General features: G+C 42.4%; 1 protein-coding gene across 1 annotated transcript in view; it reads left to right on the top strand.

Moving 5' to 3' along the window:
* The window catches only part of LOC138489651 (maestro heat-like repeat-containing protein family member 1), a 176,363-nt gene that overhangs the window by 22,474 nt on the left and 140,934 nt on the right, over positions 1-12,955 (top strand). The window contains exon 2 of the mRNA XM_069617324.1: positions 11,335-11,442. Coding sequence (XP_069473425.1) covers positions 11,335-11,442 — 108 coding nt within the window. The remainder of the gene's footprint in view (positions 1-11,334; positions 11,443-12,955) is intronic.

Genomic DNA, 12,955 nt, shown 5'->3' with positions numbered 1-12,955 from the left:
CCAATCCATTCATCTGAAACTGTTTGAAAACTCTACTGTTGGGCAGATCTAGTTTGGTTGGCAGAATTTTGCTACAATAATGTCACTAAGGATTCTATCAAGATGACACCCTTCATTTATAAATTGGCTTATCATCCTCGATTTTTAAGGATGGAATTATCCCTTGAGAGTTCTTGTCCAGAGGTGGGGGAGAGACTGTTGCTCATGAGAAGTAATTTGGAGCGAGCTAGGATTGCACTTCAGGGTAGTAAGGATAGTATGAGGAGATTCGCAGATCGATATTGGAAGGAGAGTCCTTTGTATGAAGTGGTGATCAGGTTTGGCTTTCTACCAGGAATCTGAGATTAAAAGGAAATCATTGGTTCATTCAAAATTGAGAACGCTTTAAATCCAGTTGTTGTGAAACTTAAGCTGCCTCGAGAATTGAAAGTTCATAACTCCTTTCATATGAGTTTGTTAAAACCGGTTGTGAATGGAACACGCTTGACTGGAAAATCAAGCCTGATTATTACTGAACCTGAGGGAGAGGAATTCAAAGTCAGAAACATTCTGGATTTAAGTAAGGTTTAGGGGAAGGTTGCAGTATTTGATTGACTGGAAGGGGTTTGGTCCAGAGGAGAGGTCCTGGGAAGCTGCTGAGGATGTTCATTCCCCTCTGTTGGTTACTAAGTGTCATCAAAGGTTTCCTTTGTAATCTGGCCCTGGGACAGGTCCTTGCGGGAGGGGTACTGTCAGGGGAATGGAAAGGCTAGTGACTGGCTCAGGCTGGGGTGGTAGGATTTCCAGACAAGGTAGCAGGGTAAAATGTGTTCTTTGTGCAAACCCTGATTTCCTTAATGATTTGCTGCAGAGATCTACTGTCCACACTCCACAAAATGGAGGATTGGGAGCTAACCCAGACCAAGATGGGGGATTGGTACAGGAGTAGTACCAAAATAGAATTCTGAGAGCAGGTTGGAATCAGTCAACATTTTAAACTGCCTTTCATCAATTACCTTTGACAAGATAAGAACTGTGTGATCTTCAGTTTAGAGGCCTAATCTTTGGCTCAAGAATGACTTTGAATATAAGAACCAGTTGGACAGAGCAGCTGAACTATTTACTGATGTGAGAGCTGCAATTTAGAGAAAATGTTTTAACATATTTTGAACATTTGATGTTTTTTTAAAAGTTAAAATATCATACATTGAAATCTCCTTTAGTTTTTTGAACCGGAGATACTTTGGAGGTTTATGAATCCAATCCGTTCATCTGAAACTCTTTGAAAACTCTACTTAGATTTATTATTAAGACAAAAGACTTGTGTGCAACTTCCTTTCAGCAGGATTAGTGCCGTTCATTCTCGGTATTCATAATTCAGTCACAGCAGATACTTGCAGGCTAACTCAGACACCCAAACGTGCTGCATAATGTAGTTCCTTTTCGGTGCAGCACGTGCGAGTGTCTCTCAGAGACTTTTGTTACACTCGTTTTAGGGGCCTTCAGCAGAAGGCAGTCAGTGCTCTCGCACATTCAAGGGGAGAAAGACTCCATGTGAAGAGACAAATTCCTTTTAAAAATATCCCGATTGACTTTCCCTCGGCTGAAAGAGTTTCTCTTCCTGTGTAGCGGGAACTCTATCAGTAAAGTGGTGCCGGCCATTTTGTAGGAATACTGGGAGTTGTGTTTTTTTAGGGTGCACATCTGTAGGAAAGAAGAGATACACTGATTACAGGAAAAGCAAAGCAAGTGCTTGATAATAAAGGCAATTTCTATTGGAAACATGCAATTCAGTAATTTCAGTCTAGAAAGTTTGTCAAGCAAATACATTTTAAAAAGGTGTACTCATCTTACAATCAATTTTTCAGTTAAAAGTGTATTTGAAGTCTGTGAGCAGTTCTAAACAAGCTCATACTACTGTAGCCTAGATTTTGGATTTTTTTAGAAATTGGATGAACTAATTGAAAAGGAATTTAAAAAGGTCAGTGAAATTCAAGTTGCTATCCTCTAAGTGAACTTTTAGGATTCAGTCTAATTTTTACCTCTCAGCTTGGGGCAGGTTACACAGGTAATTGGTGAGAAGAGGTAGAATAATAAATTGTGTGATTCAGTTGTGTTATATGTTCTAACGTTTGATTCCCGTGCAGGGTGCGGAGCCAAGAAGTCTGAAGAAGTCCTGTGTTGTTTGTTATTTTCTCCAATTCCCCCTTCCCTTTCTGGCTAGTCTCTACTCCATTGTGAATCTGTTAAGTGGACTGCGGAATAGTCAGGGGGAGACTGTGGGATTCAGCAGCTTCCATGGATGGGCAAGTTCCAGACCTCGATAGTCACAGGGCATCCTGCTTGTGCTGCCCCCTTGGCATCTGCCCCCTTGAACACTGAGGGATTTAGGGGTTCTGATAGTGGGCATCTGGTAGTTCAAATAGAATGACTGTAGAGCTGGGGGCACGAGTGCTCTAAGTCTGGAATGGGTGTTTTGGCAGCTTCAGACCTCTAGCCTGCCACCCATGAGATCATACTTCAGGGATAGTCGCAACCCTACCCGTGCTTCCCTGTATACATTCCTTTTCAAACTACGTTGGCCTGCAGTGTGAAACAATGAAGTTTTATGTCTTAATTGATAGAAGGACCTTCTTGTCTACTGCCTGAGATGAGAATGTTAATGGGAACGTGTACCACTGCTAAGGCCTCTACCTATTATTCCCTGGTATTGGTCCTGACCATTCTAGGCCTAGCTTCCAAAATGGCAGTGGTTCAGTATATTTCACTGCTCAAAATACCTAACTTCTACAACCCCTACACCTATTATACCCTCCTATGTCCCACTCTCCCTCAAGTACACCTCCCCCCTTCCTCCTTGTGTCATTATTTACAAACACTCCTAGCATACTGCTCTCAATCTAAACCATTTGAAGGGACATGGGAGCTGGGCATTCATCCCAACAGGAGAAAGAGGGACAGTAGAGAAAATGAACCAAAGGGGAGAAAGAAAGGTAGTGGAGGACATGAAGTAAATAGGAGAAGCAAAGACAACAGAGCAATGGAGAAGGAGAACAGAATCAGAGAGAAGAGAGAGGAGGAGCAGGAGAGAAATTAAAGAGAAAAGAAGACAGCAGGAAGTGGAAATTAAGGAGTTGCACAGTCTGAAAACTCTTCTCTCAGAAAGATTCGGAGGTGTTGGAATAGAGGCCTTCAACTATACAGCAAGATCTTGGAGGCTGATAGGTGAGGTAACCAATTTTCACGAAGAGGGAAAAGCTGATATTACCCTGGGGTCTAGTCACCTGCCTGTTTCCTGACTCATTAACTCATCGGAAGACCTGACGGTCCTACTTAGGCATATCTGATAGGTGAGCCAATCTGGACAAATGTAAGATCCTGGCAACTTCTGCAATGACCAAGAAAGACACAGCAAAGGCCTAGAAAGAGGTGTGGATCACTGTAAATCCCAGAGGCTGGCAATTCTGTTCTGCCGTCAAGAAGGCAGGCCTGAACTTGGGAAGTGAGGAACGGACTGAAGACCACAGTTCTGAAGAGAGCCAGATTGTTACCCTAACTCCATCCAATGGCATAAACAGACTTTAATGCCTGCTTTATCTGTGCCCCTAATTGACCTGCAGTGGTTGGTGTTACTCTCTAGTCCACTAAGAAGGGCATCTATTATTGGCCTATGGAATATATATTCTACTCACTATCGTAAAATATCCTAGAGCCAGAGGAGTCCTTCATGCAAGTGGCAAAAGGAGACTAGCTCACACGTACCCAGCTCTTGGGGGACCTCACACCTCTTGACCTCCTGATTTTAGGGTGCGGGCAAGGTCCCCATTGTGTGACTGTTAGATGTCAAATCCAAAATCTATATGAGTGGCTGCTCTCTTTACAGCTTATGTACAATAAGATGTGTTGTCATTAGTCATCCAAATCTGGATTCTCCTCCTGTCACAGATCTATCACACATCCTGTGTCTCTCTATTACCACATTCCCTGATACACACATTTTCTCTCATGCATGGCTCATTACCACTTATTCACACGAGAATGTCTCTCAGCTGCACCACATTCTCTCTCATACTTACCACACTCTATGCCATACACACCACATTCTCACTCAGATGCACCAAATTATCATATACATCAAATTCTTTGCCATACACTCCAAATGCTCTCATCCACACTACATGTTGTCATGCGTATTCCAGATTTCGCTCAAATATTGTCACCCCACATAGCTGCCATCTGCATTGTTCCACAGATCTTGAGCAATAACATACAGCTTAAATTACACGAAATTAGGGTGGACATCGACAGTTTGGTAAAGCTGCAACTTACACTCTTTCTTAAGCCGGAAAAGTTCTCAAGAATTGGAGATGGTCCTCAACAGATATTTACACCATCTGCTGTGATGACCCCATTGGTTATGCTCTAGTGATGCGACAGAGCGAATCTGGGTCTCCTCAGACAGGGAGGATGTAGTTCCTAGAAAAGGAGCATCGCTTCATGTTGATCAGTCTTGCTTTTTGTGCATGTGGTGAACGAATGGAGAGGTGCAGTGCCAGCACTGGGCAGGATGCCTAACAATGACACAACATGGCGCTGAAGATAAATAATAAAAACCTTTGGTTGAGGGCTTGGAATGATAGCGACACACCAAAGGTCAAGGACATATTTGAAACAGGCTCAATATGGAACTTTTATTACCCTAAATCTAAATATAAACTTGTGGGATGGGGCAGAAGTGAATACCTTTTGCCTTCACAAATGTTTGGCAATCTCCCTTCAGTGCTGTTTTTTTCCTTTTGAACTACTCCACACTACCTCCCCACCCCAAAATGTCGAACTTTTTATAAATTCACCCAGACATGCCTCATCTCAGCATTCACCCTACTCACAAATGGAAAAAACCCTTAGTCTCAGCCTGGAGTTTTGGAGTCTAGGACAAGGTTACTTTATCCCAGTAAAACAATGGTTTAAAATCAGCTTCAAGGCACTATGACTTAAAGTGGACTTAACTTTGCATACCCCAATGCAGTGTGTTACCATGTGATTTCATTCAGAGTTATCAATGATAAATACATACGCGCATCTATGTATCTAGTGTAAATTGGTACTCTATTGTTAACTATGCTATCACTGCAAACTAGGGCTGCAATGAATAGCATATTCAGTATTCGGCCGTATACCAAATAGTTTGTCAACTATTCGGCCGAAACCGAATATGAAGCCAAGTAGTTGCTTTATTTAATAAATCATGTTCCAAACTTCAAAAAACACACTTATTAAAAATAAAAATAAAGCACCCTTTTAAATGCATTCTATACTTTTATTTCTCTTCATTGTAATTAATGTAGCATCTTTTTTAAAAATATAAAATTCATAAATAAAGCAGATTTAACCAAAATGAAGGGACCAAATGTACAGAAGATTGTTGCATATTTAGTGCCAGTTAAAGTAGGAGGCTTCACAAATGCAAAAGGACTGCCTTTGTGAATCAGATGCATTGCATTCTCTATCCAGTTGCAAAGTTGATGTGGTCGAGTTTCGAAACTTCTTTGCAGCCACATAGAAATGTATTAAATGGTTCATGTCAGCTCATGCTGGACACAAGTCAAGAGGAAATCTGAAACGCGTGAACTCCAGCTCACAACTATTCACCCCACCCAAACAAATGCTGCTCACTTTTCACTTATCCTAGCCACTCTTCTCGCCAATACACAAACATATGCAACTTATAATTTCCTGATGATAATGTTAAACACAGGACTCAAGTCCTTAAAAAAAGAAAAGGGGGGGACTATGACATACGCAGTGGGAAGTGACATGACAGGAACTGAAAGTATCTATGCACATTTCTTTCAGTTTGATTTTTCCAACTGAAAAAAGTGGCCATTGCATATAAACATTTGCCAAAAGAAAAGATGTTACTGTATTGTTGCAGGCTAAGTATAAAAGATGAGCATCTTTCTTGTCTAAGAATCTGTGACAAAACATGCCCCAAAGAGCAGATTACAATATAAGATATTTTTCAGCTGTGTGATAGCAATTTGTCTAGTCTAATTCTATTCAGTTTTGCAAATTGAAGTCTATATTTGCCTTTGACTTCATGTTGCATTGTATTCAAATGCGAATGTCAAAGTATTCAGCAAGAGCCGAATAGCAAGAAACTATGCGGCCGGAGCCGAATAGCTTTTTTCAGCCGGAATTCGGCTGAATACTTACTCGAAACCAAAGTTCGGTACACCCCTACTGCAAACCCCCCCACGAACCCTCCTCCCAGGGCCCTTCTTCCCCGTTGGTCCCTTTTACCATACCATAAAGTAGATATTGAGCAATGTTTCCACTGTTTTGTGTCCACTGACATGTTTGCACTTTTATGCCAGATAATATGGGCCTCATTACAAGTTCGGCGGTGCTGGGAAAAAAGTTGTGGACATTCCGAACATCAACTTTTTGTGGTGGTAACGGAATTACCACAGACCTTCTGGCCCTTCCGAATTTTAACTTTGCAGGTAAAGTGAAGGATGTACCTCCAGCAACAAGCTGGAAGTATACTTTACCTCAACATTTCGGTAGATTTACCACGCAGTAATTTTGTCCACAGTAAATCTGCCAGAAGTTTCCCTGGAGTCCTATTGACTCCAGAAATGGGGCATTACCACCACTTGTAACCCAGTGGTAAACACTGGGTCCAACTGGTGGTAACAGTAATCGAGTTTGGCAGTAATTTGACAGATTTACCACCGAATTACTGCCAAGATAGTAATGAAGCCCAATGCGTGATTTTATCTTTAAAATGCACAGGATTATGATGTTAATACGTTTTTTGCGGGTATATCTACCTATCCATTTATATATATATATATTTATTTTTTTAAAGGCACAGAAGCTTGCAGAGTATGCCTTTTTAAATGATGATGTATGCTCCAAACCACAGCAAGGCCCTCTAACAGCTCTACAGCTCTCTGGATCGTCTCTCACCCAGGGATCTGGAAGCAAACAGTCTTACCAACAAAGGCACAAACACACACCCACAAAAAAGTACACGTGTGTATGCATGCATTTATGTGTGTATGTATAGATTGTGTGTGTGTGTGTCTGTTTTAACACCAGGAGCTTGCACTCCCAAATGCTGCGTAATGGCTAATTTAAGAAACAGAATTCCCCTACTGACAATGGCCAGTTAAAGTTCACGTTGAAAAGTCGTCATAGGCTCCCTTCTGCTAGAATGAACATTGCCCATTGACCTTTTCTTTGGGAAGGTACCCACTGGAGAATCTGCAGCTACACTTTAGCTCACTGTACCTTTCACAGATGGGAAATACCCATTTGCATATCAGTCTTTGTCCCGCCCACATGGGCAGTACAGCACCGAAATGCTACGGCAATTCCCATCTGAACAACAACCCCATACACGTGTTTCAGCCTTGTTGAGCAGCATCAGTGAGGTGGAGAGATTTCCCATCTCTGAAAGGTACTGTGAGCTAAAGTGTGGCTGCGAACTCTCAAGTGGGTACCGTCACATAGAACAGGTCAATGGGCCGTGTAGGTTCTCGCAGAGGTGCGCTTATGGCTACATTTTGATAAAGTCCATTTTGGTCTGGAGAAATCAGCAGCCATGAAAAATTGAATTGAAACCTTGTGTTAGTTCTTCTTGGAAGGCAACATTGTAGAATTCAAGACAAGTTTTGATTCATGTGCCTGTGGCTAATACCAAGGAAATTAATTGTTGAGCATAAAAAGCATTGCCAGGAGCAGTGCAGTCGCAGCAGACGTCACTGAACATAACCCTGTGTTACACTAATCACAGAATACATATTTGTGATCAAGAGGACGCTACATGCAACAGCTTAACTTTGCTCTAGCAGGCGTCTCCGGCAGAACTGATGGGAAAGCAAGGCAAATGTATTTCGACTGTCACATTTTTCTAACACACTGGCATTGAACAGCACCTTCCTTCCAATCAATTATACCAGATGGCTCAAGATCTTACCAAAAATAAACATTCCATGCTATAGAAAATCTGTTTCTCCCACACATCACAGCTTCTGGAGTGACGGGCATTGTGACATCACAGTCCCTCAGATGGCAAGCTTCTGTTGCTGCTGCTTAGCTACAGTGCTCATCTCCTTGGAGGCTGAGTAGTTAGCAATCCCTGCCTTTTCACAGAGATTTGCTAGTTTCACTGTTTCCCTTTTTGGTGTGCGACCTTAAGCTGCTTCCCTTGAGGATTTCAATGGTGACTCTCAGACATGCCTTGGTGGAGTTTCCGTTGGTGTTGCTGTGGAAAGAAGAAGAAGAAGAAACATGCAGCGCCCCGCACGCCTAAGAGTAAGTAAGATGTACACAGCAATACCATTATGGTACTGTAGTGAAAGGTGGCCTAAGCTAACCCTGTGTTAGGAAATACATCTGTTCCATAACTTAATGAATATATCCTGGCAACTTGTGCGGTTGCCTAGAAAAGCGTAGAGTTTGTCATATCTTGGGCTCATAAGTGGTGTCATTTGCCCCCATCCTCCCTTCTGCCTGGCCCTCTGTGCCATCAACTTTCGGTTTTGCACGTGGGCTATGAGAGACCTTATTTACAATCAACAGGGCTATGTCCGTTGGGCACATAATGATATGGTCTGCTGCAGTGGACCATGCTTAGTATGCTCGTCCTTTTTGCATAGACTTGCATCATAGCCTGGCAGTTAAGGGGTTAATGCAGCAGTGATAGATTGTAAAATATTGTTTTTCTTCCATGGAACTCCATCCAAGTGATATTTACTACATGTACCATTGTACATTGAGACATGTGCTTCAATATGCACCATTGCTTGTATAACTCAAATCAATTCCAGGCAAGTGGGGGAACGGGCATCTCACCTTTTATTCTATTGTGGTTACTCGGGGGTATGCCCCCTAAACATGACCTGGCTATGGGTCTGCACCCAGTCCTTCCTTGTGTGCCTCAAGGGGGCAGCAGCTGCCAATGTCAGAAAATAAACTCCATCATCTCCAGGCAGAACTATGCTTCCAGTAATGACTTAGAAGGGAAGGCATCGGTTGTAAACACTCAATGACAAGGATGGCAAATGACCTAATGATACCAAACTGATGGCATGACAGTGGAAAACAAAGCACTCCATCCAAACCTAACACTGGCTAACTAAAAGGATACAACAGTCACTCCCGGAAAAAAAGCCTTTTCTACCCTAAAGGCAAATAGGAAGTCATTTGAAAATCTTTTGAAAAGTTGCTTGGGAATGTTACGATAAGTAACCATTTTGAGGCTATAATATCAAATCTGATTATTTCTGTCTGAGGTTATTCTGTGCTGGAGTTGGTGCGGGGAGGGGTCCTCCCTGTTTATAGTCTTTAAAACTGTGCTTTTAGCCGTTGAGGAAAAGATGGAGTGGATACAATTAAAAAAAGAAACTCGAGAGGACTTCCCTCTGAAAGTTTGGTCATACTGGCAGAAACAACGAGACTTGCATTACTATACATCCAAGATCCCCATTGCCAACTCTACCTCCCTTTTTCATCAAACCCTTCCAAGCATTACCTCTTCTCCGGAAGTATAACTTTTAGCACTTTTACACATGAAGTAAAGTTGTCCCACCCTCTCCCTAATAGCCATTTTATCACAGTTTCCAGTACTAATGCCCTATTGTGGTTACAAGTGGAACTCCACTCTGGGCACCAAAAGGGTAACACCTCTATAGTGACGGAGCCGCAGTCTTGACTCTCCCACTGAATAGACATCTGTGCTCCTTAGCTTTACCCTGGATTGTTTGTGTGCTGTCTCATAGCTTCTGCAGATGTAACTGATGCTGTTTGAACTGTGATTCGGCTGGAAGACTCTCCACATTGGAGAGCATTGTCTCATAGCATTTACAATGAATTATTTGCTCACGCCGTGTACTTGAGTATGCGTTGCCGCGTGAGGGACAATGCTCTGGGAGTGTCTCCCCCTGATGCCTGTGCAGCCACCGTTATTTATCCGACCCGGATATCTCCAAATAATCCACACTTGCTGCTTCATGTAAAAATAATAGCTAAGACTCTGCCACTCCGGTCAGTGCCGGATTAAACCCCGTGGAGGCCCCAAGGCAGTCGAAATGTCAGGCCCCCCTCGCAAATCATCTTCTAGTACATTTTTAATTTTCTGCGCCACTTTATTTTGATCCATTGTCATGGGGCCCCTAAAAGGAGTGGGGCCCATAGGCCGATGCCTACTTGGTCTAATGGATAATCCGGCACTGACTCCGCTGAAGGTGATCAGAACGGATAATGGAATTACAGCAGTAGGGAATGAGCAGATGGAAAATAGGGGCAGACATAGCCAGTTTTCAGTATTACATACAATACAATTTGGTTAAAATAAAACCATACATGGCTGAAGCATTGGCAAAAAGGTAAACAGCCAGCCAACTCCATAGGAATCCACAGTTTGAACCGGCATAAAAATCCATGCCGGCATAAATGTTGTAGTATCTGTATGGCAGAGATGAAGGGAGCGGTGGAAACGTAAATTATGTTCCGCCCCTCCTCTCAGCCATACAAAATGAAAGAAAAAGGATGTAACGCGAATGAGAGGTGTAAAAGACTTATGAAAAGCTTTCACGACTTCCATTTTACATTACACCCCAAACAAAAATGATTTGCCTCCTGTGGATCATGCGCTGGGCGGCCATCTTGATTTGGGATCTCTGAATAATGGAGGAAAATGTTAAACTAATTCAAATGAAAGTAAACCAATGCAAAGCTGACAAGATAGTTTTACCTTGCCGCATGCAATACTATACCTTTCTCCTTCCCAAAAGAATATTTACTCCAGGTACCTCTTATCTAATTAAGCCCCCTGACACCAACCTTCTCTACAACGTGGAAATCGCGAGGCCCACATTTTCTTGTAAAACTGTGAAGGGTTTTGGATGGCAATAGCCATCGATGTACATGAGATGACGGTTACTTTGAATTATTCAACTGTTAACGATTCTTCACAAATGATTTGCACCTCTGGTCTCTGTCACTTGCCGCACATTTTTAAAAAAAATTTAAACAAGCAATACAAAATACATATTTTTAAACAAACATTTGATTGAACTTTAAGTTAAGACCTCTTGATGTCCTTGCTATCATACTATCAAGGTGGCTCTTCTTAGCATGCGCCCAGCCTCACTCCCTGAGCCGGGTGACTTTCCACATTTCTAGGGGCATGTGTCAAGGCATCGCCCCGGCTTCTACTTGCTGCTTGTTCTGAGGGGCTCCTTGCTAGGTCCCTCTACCTCGGTAATGTGTGTGCCTGTTGCCTTTATTCCCAGTCCTTTTCATTGCTGTACATTCTTCTTTATTTGTCCCCTCTCCTTTAAGACCCTGTGGCCACCTCTTCACCACCATCAGCAGCAGTCGCATCTGTGATAACATCCCAATCACAGGACAGAAAATGCAGCAGCACAGGATCACTGGTCCCAGTGTCTGGTAAGTGTGCATGACTCCAGAAAGCGATTTATTAGTAGATTGCACTTATTTTGTTGAGATTTCTTCTTGCTTCGGGCTCCTGACCTACCCCATGTATCCTTCAAGTTCAAATAGCTGGCACATGTCAATGTTGAACTGAAATCCTTTTTTTGTTATTGGATTATGGTTGAAAAAAAATCAACCTTGACAAAATGCTTCCATTACAAACATTTAAAAGAATTATAGAACAGAAAAAGAAATAAGTAGTGAAAGAAATGAAAAATAGAAAGAAACCAAACATATGGACATGACCTCAGATATAAAAACAATATCAATAAATATCATCTTTCACAGGACCTTGGGTATTAAAGAGATCTGTGCAGACCCTGGACACCGGTCATAGCTAACGAGTTCTCTAGTGCTGGGGGTCTTGCTGAATCTCTGGGCACGAGCAGCAATCTTCATTGGCCTTGCAGTCAGCCTCTGTGTATTGGAATGATGTGTATTACTAGAGGTCCAGGAAATCAGGCCAATACAACAAACAAAGAAAAATAGGGAGGCACAGGTATGCAGGAGTCTGACCCTTTATGCCTGCTGCACTGCCCAGGTCATGTGCTCAGACCAGTGATATGAGCACCCCCTTCCACAGAGGGCACCTCTGCTGTAGTGCTTCCAGTTGTGAAGATGGCCTGTTGCAACCAAGGGCTTTTTTCATTTGTTAGCTAAAACATATATTTGGCTGATTGTTCTCCTCCTGGAATGGCGTTTGCTCTGTGAAGGGTTGTATAAGATATGATCTTCACTAATTATTCATGAGTAAGATACAACGTGACACAACGTTCCACCTAAAACCTTGTTTTCATCTCTCCTCCTAAGTGCTCTGTCTTACTCACTGACCCGCCCTCTAGTCACAGTACCCATTAGCGGCTCCCACTATGCAGGTCTGCCTGATCCCTGGAGGGTAAATGGCTGGTGTTGTGTATGAGCTAAGAACCTTAATTGACTCTGTGGTATTCTGTGATGGTTTATGGTCATAAGAACGAAAATAGAAATCGCATTTTTTTATGACATTTTTTATTCGAAATGGGGGGGTTCCCCCCAACCCCTCTTTTTTAAATTTATTTTTTATTTACCATTTTTTTTTTTAATCCCGGACCCCAAAATAAATATATAATTAAAAAAAGAGAAATTCGACTTTTTTTTTCCGGTCTTTTTTTTTCGACCTTATTGTTAGTCGAGATTTTTTTTTCGAGATTTTGACAGACCACCTTCTGTGACACTATGCCCCCGCCACCCTTCTCAAGTTTGAGTTTGACAAAGCTGCCAAAATAGAGTGAAGGGACGGCGAATGCTTTGAAGCATGGATAGCAAAGAACACAAGGCAAAGGAACGCCTTGGGGTGCAGACGGCCCGAGGTAAATGTGGTGCTTGAGACATAAGATATTTACCACAGAGCCACAGGACTTTGGGGAGAATCAAGGCAAACAAGGTGGGAAAGAAAGACATTTCTTTTCATGTAATCCTGGAGGGATTG

The sequence above is a fragment of the Ambystoma mexicanum genome, chromosome 9, assembly GCF_040938575.1.
Source record: "Ambystoma mexicanum isolate Mex_15411 chromosome 9, UKY_AmexF1_1, whole genome shotgun sequence".
Taxonomy (NCBI): domain Eukaryota; kingdom Metazoa; phylum Chordata; class Amphibia; order Caudata; family Ambystomatidae; genus Ambystoma; species Ambystoma mexicanum.
Note: the sequence above shows the minus strand (reverse complement) of the source record. Positions and strands in the feature narration are given on the sequence as shown.